General features: G+C 37.5%; 2 protein-coding genes across 2 annotated transcripts; one reads left to right on the top strand and one right to left on the bottom strand.

Annotated features, from left to right (window-relative positions):
- The first annotated feature begins 1,039 nt into the window (after window positions 1-1,039).
- Window positions 1,040-9,598, top strand: pmpcb (peptidase, mitochondrial processing subunit beta). The gene is made up of 13 exons (XM_066669441.1): window positions 1,040-1,169; window positions 4,005-4,130; window positions 4,224-4,310; window positions 5,454-5,583; window positions 5,675-5,873; window positions 6,157-6,236; window positions 6,314-6,426; window positions 6,875-7,018; window positions 7,111-7,271; window positions 8,231-8,316; window positions 8,470-8,558; window positions 8,673-8,748; window positions 9,467-9,598. Exons 1-13 carry the CDS (start codon window positions 1,089-1,091, stop codon window positions 9,529-9,531), a joined length of 1,437 nt encoding a protein of 478 aa, XP_066525538.1. The 5' UTR covers window positions 1,040-1,088; the 3' UTR covers window positions 9,532-9,598.
- dnajc2 (DnaJ (Hsp40) homolog, subfamily C, member 2) lies at window positions 9,489-23,464 on the bottom strand. Its single transcript, XM_066669440.1, has 17 exons — window positions 23,237-23,464; window positions 22,005-22,195; window positions 21,184-21,259; window positions 20,925-21,023; window positions 20,677-20,818; window positions 20,509-20,589; window positions 18,886-18,951; window positions 17,990-18,081; window positions 17,771-17,892; window positions 16,089-16,238; window positions 15,898-15,986; window positions 15,033-15,102; window positions 13,362-13,540; window positions 13,177-13,277; window positions 12,965-13,075; window positions 9,926-10,086; window positions 9,489-9,761 (listed from the first exon to the last, which is right to left on the bottom strand). Exons 1-17 carry the CDS (start codon window positions 23,298-23,300, stop codon window positions 9,693-9,695), a joined length of 1,863 nt encoding a protein of 620 aa, XP_066525537.1. The 5' UTR covers window positions 23,301-23,464; the 3' UTR covers window positions 9,489-9,692.
- Between the last annotated feature and the right edge of the window lie 1,834 nt (window positions 23,465-25,298).

The raw sequence follows: 25,298 nt of genomic DNA, 5'->3' as shown, positions 1-25,298 counted from the left end.
GGACCCCCCGCGACCCTAAATTGGACAAGCGGTTACAGATAATGGATGGATGGATGGAACTTTATGAAATTCTCTCTCTCTCTCTCTCTCTCTCTCTCTCTCTCTCTATCTCTCTATGGTATATGTGAGGAAAAACTAATTGTTTGTATGTGGCTGAAGTATAAGTTATCTGTAAGGTTTTATTTGGTGTTTAAACTACCACAGAATCTCATTTGTAACTCAGGTTGTTCATTCTGTAGCACTTTTGTGTTTACTTTATTGCAGTAAGCAGTCTCCCGGATTTGGCGTCAGTTCCACCATTAGCAACTACAACAAAAATAAGTCAATGTTACCCACCTAACGAGCATAATCCTCATCTGTTTTCATGCTTTTCAAGTTTCTCTGTTGTCTGAACAACTCCAGATGCTGTTTCTCTGCTGTGAGTACAGAGAGAGAAAGCCTAGCATACCAGGGCGAGACCCTTTGTTTTTTAATTGGTTATATTCACTAGGGATTTGTAAACACATTAGATGGGGTTCCAGCACACAAATAGACTGGAGAGTGAGCAAATGGTGAGGAAGCATCCTCAGAATTTTATAAAGTGTTAAAATAATAACAGGCCATTTACTTTTCTTACTTGCCTCAACATTGTTGCATTCAACTGCAAACATTTTGTCAGACAGTTATTAATATTGAATGATTAGTTTTGGATCACAAATGTCGCTCTAACTCATAGGTATTGGGTGTATCACTCCAGATGCTGCTCCACAGCCCAATACTCTAGGGGTTTATATCCCTCTAGTCAGCGTTTCGCACTGGACATGTGATTATATATGTTTAAAGATTACCAAGCAGAAACGTTGACAACTCTCTGATTTCTCCTCTCTTTTTTAAGGTTATACACATTTAATATGATTTCATTTTGGTAGGTAGACTGGCTGTACGAATACCCAGTGGTGTGATTGTGGGTGTGAAGCCCTCCAGGGTATGTTCCTGCCTTGAGCCCAGTTATCACGTGATAGACTCATTCTGCTTGTGACTGCGCAGCTGCTCTGTTTGCTCCAATCAGAGTCGAGGAGGCCGATGACGTTTACATATCAGTAAACAACATGGCGGCGTGTGTGCACCGTGCGGGAGCAGCGGGAGGACACTTCATCAAAAGTTTACTGGGAAAGAGAGCCATCAGCAAGGTAGACCACACTGAAACACGCAGAGAGGAGCTGGATTAACTCATTTTTTAGGACCATGCACGTGTACACTCTAACTTAAGTGTAGCTGCGTCATCGTTAAATAATCACTCGTGCTCCACAGAAGCAGAATAAATTGTTATTTTCAGGCTTGTACATTTTAAAGTTTATATCCCAACATTCTCCGGTTATATAAAAGGGACATTATACTAAAGTTACAGAGAAATACGACTTTATATCTTCTCGAAAACAGTTGAGCTTGGGAGATTACTCCATAATCATTAATGTCACTATCTACTTTAGTTGTTACTTGAGTGCAAATATTGAGTCGTTCGATTCTGCTTCTCAATCCAAGCTAGTTTTAAATGTCAAACTGCATTAAAGTCTTTCAAGTATGTATATAAATATATATATGTGTGTGTATATATATGTATGTGTGTGTGTGTGTATAATTATTTTTTTAAAATCTGCTGTCTTCCATTGTTACCAACCATTACATCATTTTATCATTTTCTGAAAGTTTTTTCTAATATATTAGAATTTGTCCCAATGGTATTGCCATTTCATAACTGTAATGTGTTATTTTGACCTTTTATCTTTGGAATTTATAAATAATAAATGTAATAAAGTGGGGCTCTGAGAATGCATAACTGACCTCATCCTCTCTGGGTGGATGAGATCAGTCAGAGTCATGCTGACCAATGTGGGAATCTGGGCAGTTTTCTTTTAACATTCATTCAGTTTCACCCACCCTGAAAGCACTAATGGCACCATCAATGGCAGACCAATCATAAAATGCCAGTGGTTGTCGAGGAGAGGTGCTTTAGTGTTGTCACCGCCACCTCACCCCACAACTCTAGTTTGCTAAGGTCACCTCTGAGTTGTCTCTCAAAACCTCACAACAGGGGGAAATCTCCAAGTTGGGGACACATCTCCATTGGAAGTCCACTATGGTGTTGCTGCTTTTTGAGATGGGATGTGATGTAGGGGAGGTGGAAAATTTTGAGATTAATATGCAAGACGGAAGGAAGTTGATGGCAAGAATGCTGATCCTCTTCGGCCATCATTGGACATTCCTTGCTATTTACAAAGCCCTCTAGATGGAGGAAAAGACATTTCTATATTCAAGGGACTCAGCATGTCATATAGGCACAAACAAAGCAATTGTTTGGAGTTTGACACACACAATTTGAGTGTTACACTGCTGATCTTGTACATGCACTGACCTGGAGCTAACAGCTTTTCTCCCTCTCTTACAATGTGGAGCAGTGTTTGCATTGTGTGTCCAGTCTGTGCACACTTACACAGAATGAACAAAGGGTTTAAAGAAAACTAATCAGGTTTTCAGAGGACTGCCTGTTTCATCCCAGTACTTATTTGTTGGTATAAAAAAAAAACGAGGCTTTAGGTTGCATTCCTACATTGGAAATGGCCTCTCTCTCTTTATCACTTTTCCAGCAAAAGATATCTGGTTCCTGAGCTAGTTCCATTCAGTATTCTTAGAATCTTGGTGCTAGCCATAGAACCAGCCCAACTTTCCAGAGGTTTTGAAGGGAACCAATGGGTACTTCTCCTTTGCTTGTTGCCTCACCAGTGAGGCAGGTCATGGGTGTCAGTGTGAGTTCTCCACTCCCCTTTCTGGGAGACTCCTGCCATAGAACTTAGTACATAAAACTAGTTTTGTTGTGTTATGGGCAGATAAAAAGGAAGCAGTGGGTGGCTTAACCCCTCTTGGAGAAAGCATGTTTTTGTCTAATGCTGCCAGTTTGTTAGCATTGTGTATGACTGATGGGGTCTTAGCCAATGAATTTGGCATTGACTAAATTGGCGAGAGAATTGGGTAACTGTTTTGAGAAGAAACTGTAAAAAAGTAACCCCTTTTGTGAAAGGGGTGAATAAACCCCTCTCACTGGCTCACAGCCCCATGAGCCTGGACATATGCTTATGAAAGACGAGACACTATTTACACACACGCATTTCAAATATAAATATCACTTTGTTTAATAATATCTGGGTAAGTGCCTGCTAAAACTCACATTGTTCCTCACGGGGCGCGTTGGTCTCGTGGTCGCTTCAGTTTTCGCCATGTTATATGAATCGGCGTTTTCATTAACATCAGGTATCCGTTCAGCGTGTGGCCATTTCTTTTCATAATGCCGTTTTCTATATGGTGATAGGTGGACGTGTGGCTAGTGAGGTACCCACTACCACACGCTCCATTTAAACGATGGTCATGTTTTAAAATACCGCTGTTAAAACTTGCACCCACACTGATGCCGGCGTTTCCCACTACCACATCCATTATTAGGGACCGGGTTGGAACACGCGCGCTGCTCTTAATGGCCCTTTATTGGAGGTTCTGGGGTGGAAGATGTCGGTTTTAGAAGGAGGGGTGTAACAGTGGTATTTACATTGTGCATGTTTTAAATTCTCAGTTCAATAATATGAATAATGTGTTGTATTTGGGTGCTTGGTGTTATTTTAAAGTGATAAAAAGTGATTGTTGTTTCTTTAGGAACTGCATGTTCCTGGCTTACCATACCTTCATGGATGGTATATCCCAGGTAGGGTTAATGAGGGGAAGGTATTTAAGCATGGGGTGTGAGGAGGAAAGGAGGGTTGGAGTCGGCCAGCTTGATGAGAGGCTGCACCCAATATAGCTCAAGAAATTTGTGTTTTCTTTTGATGTTTTTTTTTTTTCTTTTCCTTTTTTTGTCTCTTTGTTTTGGTAATTTCACCAAATAAAACAAAAAGATAAACTTACTCTGCAGTGACTGTACCTCTGCCAGTTATTGATACACGCAACATCTTCACACCTTTACTAACCCTTTTTCACAGTTTGTTCATCACAGAGCCACTGTAGCAGCAAGTGAAGTGGCACTAAATGTCCCTGAGACAAAGGTGACCACACTAGCAAATGGGCTTCGAGTGGCATCCGAAGACTCCGGCCTCACAACCTGCACGGTAACAAACAACTGTTTGGAAACATGACCGTATTCGTTTTTATTATATAATTGGCAAATACTAATGAGTCTGTAAATCCCATTCTGTTTACAGGTGGGTCTGTGGATTGATGCTGGGAGTCGTTATGAGAACGAAAGGAACAATGGGACAGCTCACTTTCTGGAGCACATGGCTTTCAAGGTAAGAGGACTATGAGAAGAGGATCGAGCAGTCTAAAACATCTTAAGTAAATGTTTGTTGCTTCAATTAAATCCTAACTTGAGTAGAAATCAAAATAGCTACAACATCCAGTTTTAGAAAAATTTATCTTGGGTTCAAATCAAATATAATAGATATGATCTTAAGAAGGAAATAAATGTACAAAACTGGGAACTGTCTTATTTTATATACTAAATGAGATAAAGATATGTTTACCTTTTTATAATCTAATATAATTATTTACTCTGTGCAGTATGAGACCTTTTAACAGACTAAAATCATTCTCTGGAATTTGTACATTGTTCACACAAACATCATGATAACATCTGTTGTCTGTATTTAAAATAACACTAAATAACGTCAGGCCCCATGCTTCTAATTTTCATGCTTATGTAGCTGTTACTGATCACCTTTTCTAAACACCAAGAAAAAGAAATGTCTATAAAAATATCTTTGCAAATAAACTGATCTCAGAGTGCTACACAGACACATTTATATGGCAAGCAATAAAACATCAGAAGTCAAACCTTTTTCAAAATTAAAAACTGAATCATTTGAAGCATTGAAGAAAATATGCAAGATTCAGACAATTCACTGGTTATAAGTGAGCCCTAATATTTGTATTTATATTATGCTGAGTCTTTTAACAGTCTCCATTATTTTTCCAGACACACAAACATTGTTGGTGTAGTTACTTCAAAAAATCTAATCAACTACTTTTTATTAGTTGCAGTTCTAAAACTGTAATGGGATAACTGAGTACTTCTGTAGTACTTTGTAAAAAACACACAAAGCCTCACAAGCTGTACAAAGGAAGAAGTATAAAAGTAATTACATTTTCTCATTAAATAAATGAAATGGCCGTTATTATTTAGTATTTTTGTGATCATGTCTTTTTTTTAAACCTAGAAACTATTGGGTAGACTGACTTGTTTTATCAATCTAATAATTACATAATATTCTGGCATGAAATCCTGTGATTGAGATGTTCTCTAGAATATCAGTGACATGACTTCAGTGGATGTGGTATAAAGGTTTGTGGAAGTGAGTGGTCAGAAGAAATAAAACTAGATTTTTCATATGTATAATATCAATAATATGCCTGTTTCTTTGTGTGGTTTCCAGGGTACAAAGAAGCGTTCTCAGCTGGACTTAGAACTGGAGATAGAGAACATGGGATCCCACCTGAATGCATATACATCCAGAGAGCAGACAGTGTATTATGCTAAAGCATTTTCAAAAGACCTCCCCAGAGGTATGAGATCTTGGTACATAGAGAATGTTTCTGAATTTGTAGAAAAAGGACAATTTAGGCATCAAACGTTCTTTGATCCATGTCTTCTCAGCTGTGGAGATTCTAGCTGATATAATCCAGAACAGCACGCTGGGGGAAGCGGAGATCGAGCGTGAGCGCGGAGTCATTCTGCGAGAGATGCAGGAAGTGGAGACTAACCTGCAGGAAGTTGTTTTTGACTACCTGCATGCTACAGCATACCAGGACACTGCTCTAGGAAGAACCATACTTGGGCCTGCAGAGAATATTAGGTATGTAGGCGTGCCATAGGACATATTCTGCACAAAGGGTAGAAGTGTAATAGTGCTTTAGATAGAGGGTTAGGGCTATATACAATTTGAAACCAAGAATTTTCAGAGATACACTTGAAACAGAGTGTTATGAATGCCTTATGAATCACCAGCAAAGAAACCCGCAAATGTCAGTATGTTCTCCTTTAAAAATGATCAAAATCACTGTATTGTCTTATTTTAATGTAGTTTCAATGTATTAAGGATTCAAGGAGACTTATATGTATATTAAACTTGTGTACAGAACAATAAACAGAGCAGATCTGGTGGAATATATTACGACTCACTACAAGGGCCCAAGGATTGTGCTCGCTGCAGCTGGAGGTAAAGATTTATCCAATTATTCCAAGTATTACTTTGATATGCAGTGCTTTTTTCCCATTCAAGATTTTCTATTTCAGGTGTATCTCATAATGAATTAATTGATCTGGCAAAATACCACTTTGGAAAGCTACCAGCCAGATACAAGGGTGAAGCACCTGCATTACCTCCCTGCAGATTCACGGGAAGTGAGGTAAAATGTGCAATGAACACATTATACAGGTGATTAAATTTGAGGTGCATTATTTGTGGATTGGTTTATTTGTAGACACCCTGTTTGTATAATTTTCTTAGAAAAGCAAAAAAATTAAAAAGCACATTCTGGAGCAGTTGCATATGAGTGTAAGGATACCATGTCCAGTGCCAAGCATGGGCTAGAGCTTTAGAGCAATGGAACATTTGAATTTTTTTTCTATGGACTGGTGTACCTCCATTCAGTAACTGAGTGTCTTTGCAATGAGTTGGAGTGGGCTTTGTGGTCCAGAACTAATCATTTAACATCTTTACCTGACCTCACCAAATGTCTTGGCTGAATCCAGTCATTTACTCAAAGAAATCAGGATTTTTTTTTAAGGATTGTTGTTTTGCTAATTTACGATGCAACAAATACCCCATATTCTGCTGGGTTTGATTATCTTCAGATTCGAGTGAGGGATGACAAGATGCCGCTGGCTCACATAGCGATTGCCGTGGAGGCGGTGGGGTGGTCTCACCCTGACACCATCCCACTCATGGTGGCCAACACACTCATCGGAAACTGGGATCGCTCCTTGGGCGGCGGTGTGGTACGTCATTGTTGCAATGCTTTTTTAGATTTTAAAAAGGCAGTAGTTATCATTTTGTATCAGCATGGTCTTGTGGGGTTTGTGTCCCTCAGAATCTGTCCAGTAAACTAGCTCAGATGGCATGCCAGGGGAACTTGTGCCACAGCTTCCAGTCCTTCAACACCTGTTACACTGACACAGGGCTGTGGGGGCTTTATACTGTCTGCGAGCCAAGCACTGTCAGTGAGATGATGCATTTTACACAGCTTGAATGGTGAGTGAGACGTGTAGAATTTTTGTTTTGTCCCAGTCTGTAGTGACATTTTTTTTTCTTATATAAAAAATTCTGTAGGATTTTTTTATGAGGCTCACATTTCAAAATGTGAATAAATTATATTTATACAGTAAACAAGACCTAATTTCATAAACATTGGGGAAGTGTTAAATGCAGTAAAGGCAAGAATCTAATTTTTCCAGTTCTCTTGAACCTTTAACTGGCAGATGCACAAAGGAAATATTTCCAAAGTTTTCACTGACCAGTTTGATTGTATTAGGTGTATAAATAAAAGTTTTAAAGCGTAATGTATAATTTTAATTAAAAATTCAAACATTCTCCTGCTCATTTGTCTTTTAATTGTAACTGTTGCATAGTATTAAAAATGACAATTGTCATTTTATTTAACATGGGACCTAAAAAATAGTTGGAAAAAATGAATAAATAAAAATAATTCATTTCATCTGTGAAAAATCAAAAGCACCTGCATCAATTTATTTTGCTCTTGGGGATAATATTGTATATAAAAGATTGTGACTTTTGATTTAGATGATTTCAAGATGATGTTACTCTCACAATGTTACAGATTGTGAGAGTAACATATTAATACTTGTGATGTTATATTTAAGAAAAAAAAAATAATTAAAATAAATAAGTCATTGTAAATACCACAGATGGTGTGTGTGTATAGGGAATTTAGAGAGGTGTGCTGCCAAAAAGGTCATGGTTATTTCAGCAAGACAATGCCAGACCTTATTCGCCACACAATACAACTGTGTGGCTTCTGTTAGTCGCAGGGCCTTAGGGGGTCTTTCTTTCAGAATTAAAATACTGAGATTGTTTTTTAATGTCTATAATGGACTGTTCTATAACAGTCTAAAAACAAATTTTCTAACTTTCTTTTTAATCTTAGGCTGTTGTTGAGCCAATAATATCAATAAATTGTGTTGTGTTTGTAGGATGTCTCTGTGCACAAGTGTGACAGAGAGTGAAGTGGCAAGAGCCAAGAATCTCCTGAAGACCAATATGCTACTTCACCTGGATGGTAAGTGTGCAACTATTCTCACTGATACAGGTCAGCCCTCGTGTATAAATAGCAAAACTCCTAATTGTTATTTTTATTGGTGAGGTAGAAGAACATTTAAAGAGTGCTTTAATAATTTAAATGTTTTATCAGTAACGCCTGCCCTCTCATTAGGTTCCACCCCAATCTGTGAGGACATTGGGAGGCAGATGTTGTGCTACAATCGCAGAATTCCACTTCATGAGCTGGAGGCCAGAATAGATGTGAGTGACAGCTCCCCTCCCTGAACTGTTCCCTTCCCTTGTAATGCTTTACAAGTCAAGAAATACTAAATGTGAAAATGGAACAAAATTATATTCAAACTCTTCTACCCCTAGGCCATCAATGCAAATACCATCAAAGAAGTGTGTGCAAAATACATCTACAACAAAGCTCCAGCAATAGCAGCAGTTGGTAAGTACTGCCAAAATCTCACCGCTACATATTTATGCAGCATCTTGATGAGAATTGTGCTAAGGCTGTCCATATGACTTATGACTATAAAGTTATTTGTACTAATTTAACAGATCATGTATTTTGTCACTGAAAAGCTCATATGAATGAGGATTTAAAAAGTCAAAACTTTAAACAATATCCCCACCCCCCACCCCCCATGAAATTTCAAAAACTATATAAAGACCATCATATTTAAAATGGTCAAATAGACATATTACCTATATATCTATTCAATATACCTAATTATTAAACTATGGAGCTAAATTAATAAGTATTTGAATCTGAATTTTGTATATATTGACTTGAATTGTTTTAGTGCCATTTGATAAACTTAAATGGTTTATTCTTAAATTATATTTAATTATATAAATAGTATAAAAACACAGAATTCAGATACCTATTTAAAATAAAATCTGACAAATTAATATATTCAGAATCCAAATATTTGTCATTGATTTATGAAAATTAGAAAACAGTCATGTCAGAATAATTAGTCCTTTTTAATTTAATTTGAGGGGCAGGGGGAAATCAGGATCAGTCTGTAATAGTTTAAGCTGGATGCTTCTCACAATTTTTGGGGCTTTTCAGAACTGTGGAACAGTGACAGTCACAGTCTGAATAAAATTTGTATCACATGAGCATTTTGTAGTAATCTGTCAAAATTAATCTGTTTTAGGGCCTATTGAGGATCTTCCAGACTACAACCGGATCAAAAGTGGGATGTACTGGTTAAGAACCTGAGAGAGTCTAGAGGAACTTCACACTGCCTGTACATTTACATCAAGATATTTATGTAGTCTGTGCATTTTCCATAATTTTATTAGAAAATAAAGACCAACACAATAATGTTATTAAACATGAAGCCAAGTGTGCACATTGTTCATTTCTTATTGTCATTCCTGTCATTTTTTACTCTTGGTAGCAACTTGTTCTTGGGCGGCCTTCTTAGCTTTAATCATCTCCACAAGTTCCTGTTGGACAGAGACAAAGACGTGAGTTTTAAGAACAGGCCACAGTTCAACACACTGATTCATGTGTCACAGGTGCTGATAAAACGATCACAGAATTGGGGATAAATGATAAAACTTAAATACCTCAGTCTTGTTCTAAAGGCCAAACGGTATGATGCACTTACTTTATATCTTTTCATACAGTCTTTCTTTGTACGGCCAGGCACAACAGCTGCAATCTTGTCCCATCTCTCAGGAGTGCTCACAGGGTAGGTCTTCAGAGCCTGTTCCAGGAGCTTCTGCTCCTCTGTCGTCCAGGGAGACGAGTTTGAGTCACCTGTTGAGCCTGAAGTGTGGGAAACAATAGAATTATAGAACTAATTATATAATAAAGATCTATTCAAACTAATGAAAAACAATCCTATAACAAAGGATTAAACACAAAATATATACCAGTTATTAGCAAAATTAAACAGTCCAAAAATAAAGATCATTATTATTCAGTGTTGCACTTCTGACATGAAATGTGTCCAGCAAAATCAAAGCATCAGACAGATGCAGATGATCTTTAAAAAAGATTTTATCTGTCACAACCAATTTAATTCTGAGAGAGAAAACAAAATAAAATGAATTATAAGTTCCTTAATCAGTCACATATGTGGAGGCACAATGTATACATTTGTAGCTATTCAGAAATATACTAAGCTTCCTGTTTCTCTCCTTACTGTGAGGATCAGATTTTGCTTAAAATTATGATCTCTTTTCCAAATTCCACATATGCATGTATTGAAAAATAACCAACCCAGGGGTGGTTTAAATAGCTGAAATGTTGGAGTTTTGCATAATTCCCAAAGCTGAGATCTACACAGCTTTTTTATTTAATGGCTGAACTGATTCTGAACCATCAAGCAAGACGTGCTAAACTGTATTAAAACATTTTTAAAAGCTGTGTCCTGAGTCTTAATAGACATTAAAAACCATCAGACAGTGGCTTGAAAAAGTGTATAAGAAGTTATTCTAAAAGACATGCCACAGAAGCATTTACTCATGTGTTCAGTACATGAATTTACACTGAATGAAACGCGTTGAACGCATTGAAATTGATCCATGACACAAATCATACCTGCTCTGTGGTTGTCCTGACTACTGAAAAGCAGGGTGAAATGGGGATAAAAAAGTATGTAGAGAAACAGGTGGGCTACAGTCTGTAAATGTAGAACTACAAAGTGCTCCTGATACAATGAAGAGAGAATAAAGATACAAGGCATATGTTCCTAATCCAGTGATTGTTCAGTGTAAAGTGTAGCTTAATTTTATTTAAAAACTATATTAAAAAGTCCCCCCTTCAGGAAACACACACATTCGCTAGTAATTTTAATGCAATCTGGGAACAAAAGCTTTATGGCGTAAGAGATGTAAAGTATTGCAATATTCATCCATTCATTGGGGTTGGTCAGGAGGACCCTGGGCGCAAGGCAGAATCACACCATGGAGGGGGTGTCAGCTTTCACAGGGTGATTCACACTTTCACTCACCCCCTATGGACACTTTTGTGTAGCCAATTCACCTACCAGCATGTGTTTTTGGACCATGGGAGGAAACCAGAGCACCCAGAGGTATTGAAATATAAACATCCCAAATGTCATTTAAACAACTCCAATCCCAATAGGGACGTACAGGCTGAATCAGATGGAAGGTAGGTGATGTAAACATATTGTTAAATTTGATGTCAACTAAGCTAAATTTGGTAACACTTTAAAACAATTTCAAAAGGTTTATAAATTGTTTAAAGTCTGCTTATTACATGTTTAATAATTAGACAGTAAAAACCTTACAGTTCTTTAATAATAATTTTTAACACACAGACAGAAAGGGCAACAGTGACCTCTTTTTTGTCCATTACTTAATGTGTCAGAGAACTTACTGAAAATGTTGAGGTAAAGAATAAGCGATGATCTGAGTATGTTTATTTAAAATTTAGTCTTTTCATATGTTAAGGTCTGTGAGGAGTTTGATGTGTTCTCCCTCAAGTCGGTTTCCTCAAGTCGCACCTGTGAGCCATATTTGAGTGTTGAAGATTGGGAAACTAAAAGTGCGTGTCTGCAGACGAGCTATTTCCCAGAATTCCATACTGAAAGCACATAGCCGAAGCCTTTACACTGTCCTTAAAAGCACTTTATTACAGACTCTTTAGATCTGTAAGTTAATAAAGTCATTTGTCCTGTTCTCCAGTCTTTACTTTGGTAAATAAAACGTTTCTGACATCTTGTTTAGCTTTGCTTTACAACTGAATTTTTTTCAGTGTACAATTATGGGGAAAAGTTAAGACACCCAATGAAAACCTTTGTCTTAAACATACATGGCCATTTGATTTTCATTTGAATATTGAGAAATGAGGTTGAGATAACACATAAAACTGAATGTTCTGTTTATAAAATGTTCATAAAACATTTTTTCACAATGTATATAATATCGTATCGCATATATATCGCCATTCAGCTAAAATATATCAGGATATGATTTTTTTGTCCTTATCGTCCAACCCTAGTCCAAAAACACACAAAGGTGGATTGGCAACACAAAAGTGTCCATATGTATGTGTGTGTGGCCTTGTGAAGGACTTGCGCCCCCTCCAGGGTGTGTTTCCCGCCTTGTGCCCAGTGATTCCGGGTAGGCTCCGGACCCACCGCGACCCTAAACTGGATAAGTGGTTACAGACCATGAATGAATGAATGCTATTGTCTAAAAAGACATGCTATCAGTGGTTTATTGATTAAATGGTGGTGAAATGGTTGGCAAACTTAAGAACAAATGTATGTTGAAGCTGACAGGGTTAATGACGACTGATGTAGAAGATGTTGGGTCAGTATTTGGCAAGATCTGACATTTAATGGTGTAGATGGATGTGGGTTGACTATTTGGCAAATTACAGGTTATTGTTTCCCTTTCTATCTATGTGTTATAACTAATTATTTTTTATTATTTATTAAGACTTTCAATAAGTTTACAACTTGATTTTTAAGCATTATTAAACAGACTGTAAACCATTTATAAACTATTAGTCTTAGTAGTCTTATTCTAAAGTGATACCCAAAACTTTGGTCAAAAAAATGGTTAAAAGAAAAATATGAAAATGAGTAAACAGTGATTTTAAATATGCACAAGTTTGCAAGATTATGATCTGCAGCCTTGCTAAAGGACTGCACAGATCTCAAAGGACTTACCATCGAACCGCTCTGAAGGCACAGCATTGTCTACAGATGAAGGAACAGCTGTGTGCTCTTTCTTAAACTTCTCAAAGGCCTTTTTGTTAACTTCATCCTTTTGGTGAGGATCTACAACCGGGAGGATAGTGTCAGATTGTTCTTTTTATATCAGACTGTCATCAATGCAGCAAAGCATCAAAGAATCACACCACAATGGGACCAAAGCTTACCTAGTTTCTGTAGAGTTTTAGCTTTATTAATAACGTCTTTGGCGGTTCTTTTAATGCCACTGCCTGAGTGCAAGTTCATGTAGTTGGCAATCACTTCCCATCTGCAGGAAAGAGAGCAGAGCAAATTGTAAACGTCCGCATCTGTGACTATGGGACTATGAAGGGGTTTGTGTGAAGGTGCTGACCTGGCGTTGGTTCCAGCAGGAAAGAGGTTGACTGCTTTGATGAGCAGCTGCAGCTCCTCCTCGTTCCAGCCTTTGCTGCCACCAGAGCCACCACTGCTCTGGTCTAAACTGCGAGCCGCTTGCTGGGCCTTCACTTCGGCCTCTCGCTCGCGCTGCATCTGCTCATTCACTTCCTGCACCTGTGCACATACAGTAGTGGACATGAGGGCTATTTCGCATAACAGTCTAAAGGAACTGATTCATCTTCTGTTTTAGAATTATCAGGTAAAACATTAATTCATTCGTTCATCATTTGCAACCACTTCGTCCTGTTCAGGGTCACAGTGTGTCCGGAGCCTACCCGGAATCACTAGGTGAAAGACAGGAAAACACCCTGGACAGGGCACCACACACACACCTTTGAAAATATGTTTTTGAACTGTGGGAGAAACCAGAGCACCTGGAGGAAACCCACACAGACATGGGGTGAACACACCAAAGTGGCCTGAGCTATGATCCAGGAGCTATGTGGAAAAATCACTAACAGAAGACCCCCTGTGTATTATACCAATAACATTCATTATTATATCTATTTTTTCATTTTTAGTACTTATTTTTAATATTTAGTCATTTTGTACAATGATTAAATAGTGCATCACACAATATCAAGGAACGATCATTGACTTACTTTACACAAATTTCAGGCAACATCAGAATTCCTTGTTTTTGTATTTGCAAAATAAAGTATCTGCTTCATAAATACATCATGCACTCCTCTATAATCCTTTTTTTAGACACAACTGCTATATTGGTCCACCTTCTACATGTAAAATCAGAGACAGTAGCTCATCCATCACTGCAGTTTGTGTTGGTCGTCCTCTAGTCCTTCATCAGTGGACACAGGACGCGGTTGGATATTTATGGTTTGTAGACAATTTTCAATCTAGCAGTGACACTGAGGCTTTAACAAAATAGGCAGCACTGCTGTGTCTGATCCACTTGGACCAGTACAACACACACTAACACACCGCCAGGACAGTGTGCATAGTCTGCATACAATTTTAAACCCACTTTCACCCTGCTCTTTAATAGTCACATGACACACGACCACCACCGGGCAGGAATGATTTTGTTGGTGGATCATTCTCAACAGTGTAGTGTTGAGAATGATCCACCAACAAAATCATTCCTGCCCGTTGGTGGTCGTGTGTCATGTGACTATTAAAGAGCAGGGTGAAAGTGGGTTTAAAATTGTATGCAGAGCAACAGATGGGCTTCAGCCTGTAACTGTAGAACTACAAAGGGCACGTACGTATATGGTAAACACATTTGATAAAATGGAGTGTGCAGCATTTTTTCGGACAGTGTAAAAATTGTGTTTGCTTACACCATATGCTGGACCCTTATATCTCTATTCAAAAACATGAGCAGAGCTGATTGCTTATAACAGGGGTGCACAACTCCAGGCCTGGAGGGCCATAAAATTTTGGTGATTACCCTGCTAAAACACACTCCTTAAACCTGGCAATTAACAAATTAGTTAAATCAGGTGTGTGTGAGCAGAGTTATCACCAAAATTTGCCAGATACCAGCCCTCCAGGACTAGAGTTGTGCACCCCTGGCTTATAAAATGTATTCTTAAATAACAAAACAGCCCTAACACAATACTTGTTCCAACTGCTTTGTGCTTACCTGCTTTTCTATGGCAGCTCTACTCTCCTCCTTAGTGCCTGATCCTAAAACCTCATTTAAATTCTGTAAGCTAGAACAAAAAAGAAAAAGAAGTTCGTCACACAATGCAAACATCCCATTTTAACATAGAAACACCAGTGATCTTATTCTCCGTTCACAACTCACTATAACCGAACAGACCATTTCAGTCTGAGCTCCTGTTTCACAAAAGATTCTTTAGCCTTTTTCCTACTGTAAAACGAGCAGTAAAAATAACCCTGTGTCATATTAATCCCGTGTGAATTGATATATCTGGGAATATTCCGTTATATCCCAGGGTAAATAAATTTTTGCATGTGTTCTCAAGAATGGAGGAGCTGGAGAATGTGTTCAGTGATAATGAAATATACAGTTTAAGTACAAAGTGATTCACAAAATGACCTGAAGGATCACTCTGTGGAGAGAGATTTCTGGAAGCTGTAGGTAGTTTTTGGGCACAATAGCAGCTACATATGTGTTATGAATGTGTGCCCTAGTCATCAAGTTCCAAGAAAACGATTTATAATATCAGTTATAATAACTGTGTGAAGTATTATAAGTTTAATGTCAGGAGGGCTGTTCTCAGAACAGTAGTGACCGTCTAAAAATTCCAGTAACACTGCTGCGTCTGATCCACACTGTGTGATTGCAGTGCGTAAATCAAGCAGCCACTCCCATCTGTTATTTTCACCAACATTTCTTATCCAGTGCAAATCCACCATAAACATTACTGATGCCCTCTGGTTTAATGACATTACCCCAGCTCCCTATATAAAACCAATCCCATTCAAATAGGGCTTAAGATCTGAATCGGAAACAATAAAAGAAAAAACTACTGTCTCAATACCTGATGAGCTCTAACCGATCACACAACTTCTCAATGTCCTCCATCATCTTCACATTCTCCGCCTCTGTGTCCACAAAGTAATTACAGTTCTGAACAACAGGGGAAAAAAAGCCAAGGAAATGTTGTTAAATGTTTCATGGGAAATCACTGAGGATCAGGCATTAACAGCTAATAGAAAAAGTCTCTCTTACTTTGCATATTGTCCTGAGTTTCTGTCTCTCTCTCTTCATGGCTTTCTTTTGTGCCTCCTTCTCCTTCTTGGCCAGTTGGGCCGCCTGTTTGGCCTCTTCTTCCTCCTTCTCTTTAGCCAATCGTGCTGCCTCCAGCTCTTCTTTTCTAGCCTGTAGCACAATAAAACACATTACGCCAAATGCTCACCACAGACCTTTATAATTTACCATTAAATAACATTTTTGTTTGTTTTTCTATTTAACTAATTTCAAATATAAAACTCTGCAAATTACAACAATTTAATATCAGACTATAAACAAATAACTTTATTACAATAAGCAGATATTCTGTTTGTGAATGTGTTGGTTTAAACCTTTTCAAATCTCTACTTGTGGCAGCCCATGTTTATTCATTGTTTTCACACAATATCTACTTTTACCGTTTAATAAATATGTCATTATGTTAAATCAAGTTTCCTGCTGATGTAACAAATCCATATGCTCAAGGAGAAATTCTGGAAAAACTTTGTTCTTCACACTCGCTCACATCTACTAATCTACTACTGTATTTATTTTTATAATATACTATTTATTTTATATATAAAATAAAATAGTGTGTGTGTGTGTATATACACACACACACACACACACACACACACACACACACACACACACACACACACACACACACACACACACACACACACACACACAGAGGTTTGGACACACTCACTCAGGGTTTCCTTTGTTTTGGGCCATTTTCCACATATTGCTAACGTACAGTGTACAAAAGTACATTGTTTCTACATTGTAAATGAATATTGAAGGCTTTAAAACTATGAAGGAACACATATGGAATTATGTAGTAACCAAAAAACAGTTAAACAAAACAGTAGCCACAGATTCTTCACAGTAGCCACCTTTTGCTTTGATGACAGCTTTGCACACTCAGCGTTCTCTCAATCAGCTCCATGATGTTGCCATCAGGAATGGTTTTCAGTGAATAGCTGTGGCCTCATCAAGAGTTAATTTAGAAGAACGAGTAGAACTGCTTGCCTTCTTCGTGTGTTTGAGACCATAGCTTTGGTTGTGCAGAGGCTGGTACACAGTTCTATACCGTGAATAGCCCTTTTCCACCAATGACTAATGAGGAGATGTGTCCAATCTTTTGATGGGTATTGTATATAATAATAATCTTTGGTGTCTCAGATTTTTTGCACAATTCTGTATATTGGACCAATGTGTGTGTGGACCAATAAATATGCTCCAAAATTTCTTGGAACAAAACCTTTTTACAATGACTTCCATTGACAGATGGAAAGTTATCATTTCTGAGATGTTTTTCTTTGGACAGCAACAACATATTGATTCTGTTTCTGAAAATATTGGGAAAGAATGAGAATACTCTAAAGCAAAGTTACTTAATTTTTTAAATATTATTACTAATATAAATTTTTTAATTTGTAATAATATTTCAAAAATACCAGGCCAAACCAGCAACTAAATCTATGCCTAATTAACAGTCATGATATGAATGTTAATATTAGACACATATGTCTGCTCAGCCTTTTCACTAATACAGAACATTAGTGCCTAAACAATGCCACTAGTGAACGGAACCTTTTGCCTTCTAAAAATCCTGTCCAACACTCTAAAGAGAAAGATCTGCATAGGCACAGCTCATGTATCCAAGTGTAACTCACCCGATCTTTTTCCTCTTGCTCCTTCTTCCTGGCCTCGGCTCTGGCTTTCTTCTCAGATTCCTTCCTTGCTTTTTCCTCCTCTTTGAATTTCTTTATCCTTGGGTCGCAGCTGTAAGCTGTGTCTGCAACACATCAGGAGGGAGTTGGTCTTAAGTATTAGAATCCCCATTACAGTTTCAGCACCTACGCTGTTAAGGCAGACTGCTGAAGAGTTCGTACCCACAAGTGTTCGTATCCTATTCATCTCCTCCTTCTTCCTCTGGGCTCGAGATGCTCGGTTCTGCTTCTCAATCCATCTTCTCTCATCTCGACTGGTTAAGAAAATATAAGCAGCAGAGAAAATAAAGTTAACCTATTATACAACCTCAATTCCAATGAAGTTGGGACGTTGTGTAAAACATAAATAAAAACAGAATATGATGATTTGCAAACCCTTTTCAACTGAATACACTACAAAGACAATATGTTTAATGTTCAAACAGATAAACTATATTGTTTTTTTGCTAATATCCACTCATTTTGAATTTGAGGTCTGCAACATGTTCCAAAAAAGTTGGGACAGGGACACGTTTACAACTGTGTTACTTTTAATAACACTCAATAACATTTCTTATAATTACAACACACTGTTGTAACACGAGCAGAATGTGGCTTGGCATTTTCTTGCTGAAAAAAGCAGGGATGTCCCTGAAAAAGACACTGCTTGGATGGCAGCATATGTTGCTCCAAAACCTGTATGTACCTTTCAGCATTAATAATGCCTTCACAGATGTGCAAGTTCTTAAACTTTTGGACGATTTGTTCATGCAGTTGTTCACAAAGTGGTGAATCTTGTCCCATCCTTGCTTGTGAATGACTCCGGGGATGCTCCCTTTATACCCAATCATGACACTCACCTGTTTCCAATTCACCTGTGGAATGTTCCAAGCAGGTGTTTTTTGAGCATTCCTCAACTTTCCCAGTCTTTTCTTGCCCCTGTCCCAACTCATTTGGAATTTGTTGCAGGCCTCAAATTTAAAATGAGTGAATATTTCCAAAAAAACAGAGAGACAGACAGACAGACAGAGAGAGAGAGAGAGACAGAGATAATAAGACGATACATTTTAAGCAATTACCATTCTGCTTTTTCTTTCTCCTCTTCATCCAAGTATGAAAATTCCCTCCATGAGTCAAAGTTGTACCTTGTAGATGAATAAAGGTGTTAATAAATAGCTAATACACCAGTAAATAATAGCGACATATTACTGAGATCTGTTATGAGACAGCTTATATGACTTTATGACAAATCCAACCACCCATGGCCACATGCCCTGTTCCTTACACCGATCATGCACCCACACAATTTAATATATGCATTTTCATTTCAAGTAGTGAGAACACATCTGCAATGGAAAATCTCAGGCTATACGCTGGCTGTACGAAGAGCACTTCGGGAAATATCCAGTGTTTCTACAGGCAATTTCTAGAGTTCATATCTGAGAATAGCTATAGACCACATATTTCTGTGTGTCACCACAGAAAACACAGCCTTAACACACTAGGAAAAAAAATTCTAACAGCTCAGCTTTGTATGTTAACCAGCCAAAACATAAAGAGAACTGGTGATTCACAATTATTCTGAGGGTAAAGGCTTAGGGGATATTCTTAAAAGCAATGTTCAAAATATAATTTCTATAAAACTCTGAGGATATTTCCTCAACGTTTGTTAGCTCTCCAGTCTGTTGGGCCTTAGATAGATAATATTGTCCTGCACTCCCACTCCAGACAACAATATATTCCCATACACAAATACACTTATATATGTCATTTATTTGGGTTGTTTGTTTACTGTGTATTGTATGTTAAAATGATTAGAAAGTGCATACTATAGTTTATATACTCTTTATGGGGTATTTGGGTGTAATGTCATCTACATTATATGTACAGTGTACATGTCTAAAGTACTAGAGCAGGGGTCATGTATAGGCAGACCATGGTCCAATTCCAGACTGTCCTATCCAGACATGGACCTGTAACTGATAAACTATTACAAGCTGTTACATTTTGAACAGAGTGTTTGTTTTAAGTGGTGTGACTCTTCTACTCATTATGGTTCAGGTTTAGCACTCCAGGAAACTCACTGACTAATTGCAGGTGTTTCTGTATATCACACATGAGCCAATAAGATCTGTGCATTATGATGAGTGCTGTGACTCAAATGAGTGACACACACAGGGCAGGCCTCCAGACACCGCTCTCCTGGGGCCAATAAAAAAAGCTGTTTTGGGACACTTTCGGAACAAATGTGTTGTTTTCATAACACTGTACATGGATTCTGTTTACAAATAAAGTCCCACCCTTCAGCATAAAGAGCAAATCAGTTTTGTTTATTCAAAATCATTTTTTTTATTTGTACATTTAATTTGAAAACAGAAAAAGACATTTTATTTAGAATATTTGTTATGTATAATTACATAATTATAAATCTTATAACTATAAATTTATTGAAATGTAATTGATAGTGTAATTTGATTCGACATTCAGCTGTTAACTACATAAAATTATGCTATAATTATAAGGCTATTTTAATGTACAAAATATGGCACTGATCATAATGCAAGTTATAAATTATGATATACCAAAATATTTCACAATTCATTATTCAACATTATTTATCTAACAGCTTAATTTTTATGATTTAAATCACAAACTACATTTACTTTTAGTCAAATTTTTTAAGTCAGTCATAGGTTACTCACCAAAAAGAATAGAAATTATCCACCTCCTCAAATGATGACCCCATGGATCCAAGGGTGGGGATGTGTTTTTTAGTGGACCATCTGTAAGAAGCCCAGAATAATTAGTTCTGCAGTTAGCCTGCGCTCTTTCTGTAAACTGTTCTCAAAAGTAATGGGACCAGCCCCTACCTTGCATTCCGCTGGAATACAGGGGCAAATACTTCAAAGAAATTTTCTTTGCCTTCTGCTTTAGAGGGCACTGTGTTATCAAAGGTGGGGTCCACACTGTCAAATGCTCTCCGCTTCACAGGATCTGACAGAATCTCTATTGCTAAAATACATAACAAGAAACTTTCACAAATCAAAACTGACAATGTAGAGCATGCTTGTCAAACATAACACCAAATCACTTATGATCAAGCTTGTGTAATCCTGACCTTTAGTAATGCATGTGAAATAATCGTTGTCTCCTTTAACAATCTGCTCGCCTGCTGCTTTCCTTTTATCTGGATGATGTTTCAGCACCATTGCTTTATCTGCCAAGAAGCAAGACATATTAAAAAGTATGACAGAGTCAAACATCATTTATGCGGCTAAAATTAGTTTCAAGATGATCCACAAAATAATAATGGACCCTACAGAACATAAACAAAGATAAACAAGGCTTTTCAGTCTGAACAATACTGGAGCACTTACGGGCAGCTTTGATTTGTTTCTGGGTTGCCTTGTACCTCATATGAGCTAAACCCAAGACAGCATAGTGATCCTGATTCTGAAAATGAGAGAGAGAAACGTTAACATATTACAGAACGGTCTTCTGATTCTTAACATGTTTACATTCACCAACAATACAAAAAGCATAAGTGCTGATCTTGAATTGTTCACTGCCACAAAATCTGCATATACATTAAGGAATCTGATCTGAGGCCAATTCTCTAACTCAGCTCTGTTTAATTAATAACAGTTCAGCAGACTATTTAGGTAAGTACAGAATTTTGAAGAGCTATTGTACATTGAGTATTAATAAATTCTAGTCCTCAGGTAACTAGACTTAATACAGAAGTGGAATAATTTGGACATATTTAAACACAATATAAACAACTAAAAAATGTTGGCACCTATGTAATGCACACCCTACATGAATTCTAACAGTGTGTTCAAACCCTTTGTTTTGTTTTCACCTGTGAGAGCAAAGCTAAAGGAAATGTGTTTTAGAACTGAAGAGTAAAAATGGTTTCAAATCGAGCAATTGCATCTCATGTTGTAATCTTCAAATTCTACACTGATTAATTGAAACAGTCAGAGAAACACTGATCCTTTGCTGTGATGGGTAAAGATGCTCACAAGACACTGTGAAAGGTATCATGAATAAAGGGCTAATTTGTACATGGCATGCATCTTCACGTGGGCTCAGTCAACAATCACAGTCAAATCTAAATCTCCAAAATATAAACTTTCACCAAGATGTTGAAATATTTGCCCCCAATATACTATCTGTCAGGCACTACTGGCAGCACCTTCCAGTCTTTGGGATCCAGTGTTTTCAGCATGGGATATTCCTCCAGCTGCAGTTCCTCATCTTCCTCCTCTTCTGACAACTCCTCTTCCTCCTCCAGCTCCTGGAACGAGGCGGACACATTTCTAACCCTTCGCTTAAGAAACGCCTCGAACCATCTGCCAACTGGCTCCACCTGAAATTGTACTGACTCTGACATGGACAGGAGAGACAACAAAAAGTGAAAATGAATGAGCTTTCCAAAAAAAGTTTGGCTTGTAAGATTGCTTTGTTGCTTGAATTCTAAGACAAAAGACAGGGTGAAGGATATTAACACAAATCCATATATGAAAAATAAGTAAGAAACTGCAAGCACACTGCAAATTAATTACTACCAAAGAAAATTAATAATAATAATTAATCTCACAGCAGTTAAAATGATACAACCTAGAAGTGAGCTATAGAAAGCCATCCCACTGAGCCAAAATGTCAGCATAATAAATTAGTTTGAAATCAAATAATTTTAAAGAGTTAATAATAGTCTGATAAGAGTAAAATAATTGTAAGTGTTCTTGTCTCAACCTGTACACATTTCTCCGTTATGACTAGCTTTTACTAATATATTTTAGGCCTAATTTTTAAAATACATCCTTTGTATAATATGACACTTCTGACAAATATGTGGAATTCCTAAATAGCTGTGGAGGACAGCACAAAAGCAGCTTCTTTGATTGCTCTGCTTTATATGTATGTATACATTACATTTTGGCAGTTACCTTGAAAGACTTGCTTTGACGTGATTTTAATGTCACTGGCCTCGTAGGAAGCAATTAAATGTAGGCAGCTACCAAGAGAACGTAAATTTACATAAATAATACTGGTTTATACACGGAAAGGACATTCCTACAGGAGATGGAGCGCCTCGTGAATTATAAGAGATTTTTTTCAGACTCGAAAAGGGCAAGTTTTAGAAGTACCACCAGTTTAAAACCGGCTCCTTATGTGAGACAGCCATTCCACCTTAAATTCTGAACTCTAGCATGCACTCGGTGCCGCTATGTCACTGCTGCTGCTCTTAAGGTGGAATGTAAAAAGGCAAATAGAAACAGGCGAATAGAAAGCAACTCTTCGGCTGAGCTAACAGGCTAGTGTGTGTGTGTGTGAGAGAGAGAGAGAGAGAGAGAGAGAGAGAGAGAGAGAGAGAGGTTTAAGTGTGGAGGGGCTGTACAAATATTTTATCCACGCTTGTCTCACCGTTGGTGGTGGTGAACACCACGGTGTTGTGGTCCTCTATAGCTTCCTTCAGCATGCTGCTCATTCACTCTCTCCCTCTCTCCCACAGCCGCTCTGTGTCCACATGGGCCTCCAAGCCGCTCTCGCACACACTCGTTACAGACACACAAACACACAACCCTGCGCTTTTACCGTCCGGAGGGCAGCACTGTTTAGCACTGTGGTTCCTCCGAGAGAACGGAATCACAGTCTTCCTATCACACGCTGTCAGTGTAGTTTATGGACATGCATAAATAAGCGCTAATAGTTGACTAAAATGAAAGGGCGTGAATAAGTACACCAAATGCTTAGTTTGAAATATAAAACAGTTCGGCTACTTATTCACCTACATGTAAAGGAAAAAAGAAATTCCACCATGAACTGCTAAGCAGTCATTGTAGCTCCAAAAAGCAGCAATTATATTTATGAAAGTGAATATGTATTATTTTGACTTGCTTTTGTAAAGTGCAGTTTTTATGTATGAGACACCAATTAGGGTGTGGACATGTTTACAGTAACTTAATATCTGATACATGCACTTCAGTGTCATGAAACATAGTAAGTGGTAATGGGATATATATATTACATGTCATTCTGTCATTTATAAATTAATTCATTGTCTGAACCCGCTTATCCAATTCAGGGTCACAGTGGGTGTGGAGCCTACCTGGAATCACAGGAACACACCCTAGAGTGGGCATTTTACATATCAGTCCTGCAGTAGTAGGCATTTTGTGCCTACTAGGGTGTGGCACAGCCTCGTAAACAACCTGAACACTGGTGTAAACATTTTCTAGAGTTCTGTTCTAACTGCGGTTAAGCCAGCCGCCGTTTGAGAAAACACGGTTAAACTAGCCGCACGTCAAATTTTAGTGCGCGTATACTAGTGACAAACCGGTAATACTCAAGGAGCGTGAAGACTTGAGCTTATGCCCTTCATTTTAAAGCAAAAGTAACGGCATTTAACCGGTTATATTTCTAGTAAGCAGTCCATACAATCAACAGATATCAGTTCAGGGTTTACTACACTATCTATCTATGAAGTATGAGATGATTTTACTGTATAGTTTTTATGTAAGTGACATTCAAAATCCCTATAATTGTCCATTGTTTTTTTTTTTACCTGAGTCAGGTTCACTGCTTTATAATATGGTTATTTCTAATAAGTAGTCCATACAACCAACAGATATCAGTTCTGTGTGTACCACACTATGTACCTATGAAATATGAAGTGATTTTACTGTATAGTTTTTGAGTAAATGATATTCAAAATCCCTATTATTGTCCATTGTTTTTTAACATGAGTCAAGTTTACTGCTTTATAATATGGTCATTTCTAATAAGTAGTCCATACAATCAACATATATCAGTTCAGGGTATACCACACTGTGTACCTATAAAATATGAAGTGATTTTACTGTATACTTTTTGAGTAAATGACTTTCAAAATCACAATAATTCTCCATTGTTTTTAATGATGACTCAAGTTCACTTCTTTATAATATGGTTATTTCTAATAAGTAGTCCGTACAACCAACAGATATCAGTTCAGGGTGTACCACACTATGTACCTATAAAATATGAAGTGATTTTACTGTATACTTTTTGAGTAAATTATATTCAAAATCACAATAATTCTCCATTGTTTTTAATGACGACTCAAGTTTACTGCTTTATAAAATGGTCATTTCTAATAAGTAGTCCACACAACCAACAGATATCAGTTCAGTGTGTACCACACTATGTACCTATGAAATATGAAGTGATTTTACTGTATAGTTTTTGAGTAAATGACATTCAAAATCCCTATTATTGTCCATTGTTTTTTAACATGAGTCAAGTTTACTGCTTTATAATATGGTTATTTCTAATAAGTAGTCCATAAAACCAACAGACATCAGTTCAGTGTGTACCACACTATGTACCTATGACATATGAAGTGATTTTACTGTATAGTTTTTGAGTGAATGACATTCAAAATCACAATAATTCTCCATTGTTTTTAATGATGATATAAAGCAGTGGACTTGACTCATGTTAAAAA

The sequence above is a fragment of the Hoplias malabaricus genome, chromosome 4, assembly GCF_029633855.1.
Source record: "Hoplias malabaricus isolate fHopMal1 chromosome 4, fHopMal1.hap1, whole genome shotgun sequence".
Lineage (NCBI taxonomy): Eukaryota > Metazoa > Chordata > Actinopteri > Characiformes > Erythrinidae > Hoplias > Hoplias malabaricus.
Note: the sequence above shows the minus strand (reverse complement) of the source record. Positions and strands in the feature narration are given on the sequence as shown.

Excerpts from the sequence above, each read along its gene's own strand:
- dnajc2 (XM_066669440.1), bottom strand. The coding sequence starts at position 23,300 with ATGAGCAGCATGCTGAAGGAAGCTATAGAGGACCACAACACCGTGGTG. Across the intron at positions 13,541-15,032 it reads GAGCTGCCATAGAAAAGCAG|GTGCAGGAAGTGAATGAGCA; the intron begins GTAAGCACAAAG and ends GTATGTGCACAG. Across the intron at positions 13,076-13,176 it reads TAAAACTCTACAGAAACTAG|ATCCTCACCAAAAGGATGAA; the intron begins GTAAGCTTTGGT and ends TCCCGGTTGTAG.
- pmpcb (XM_066669441.1), top strand. The coding sequence starts at position 1,089 with ATGGCGGCGTGTGTGCACCGTGCGGGAGCAGCGGGAGGACACTTCATC. Across the intron at positions 5,874-6,156 it reads GGGCCTGCAGAGAATATTAG|AACAATAAACAGAGCAGATC; the intron begins GTATGTAGGCGT and ends ACTTGTGTACAG. Across the intron at positions 8,749-9,466 it reads TCCAGCAATAGCAGCAGTTG|GGCCTATTGAGGATCTTCCA; the intron begins GTAAGTACTGCC and ends AATCTGTTTTAG.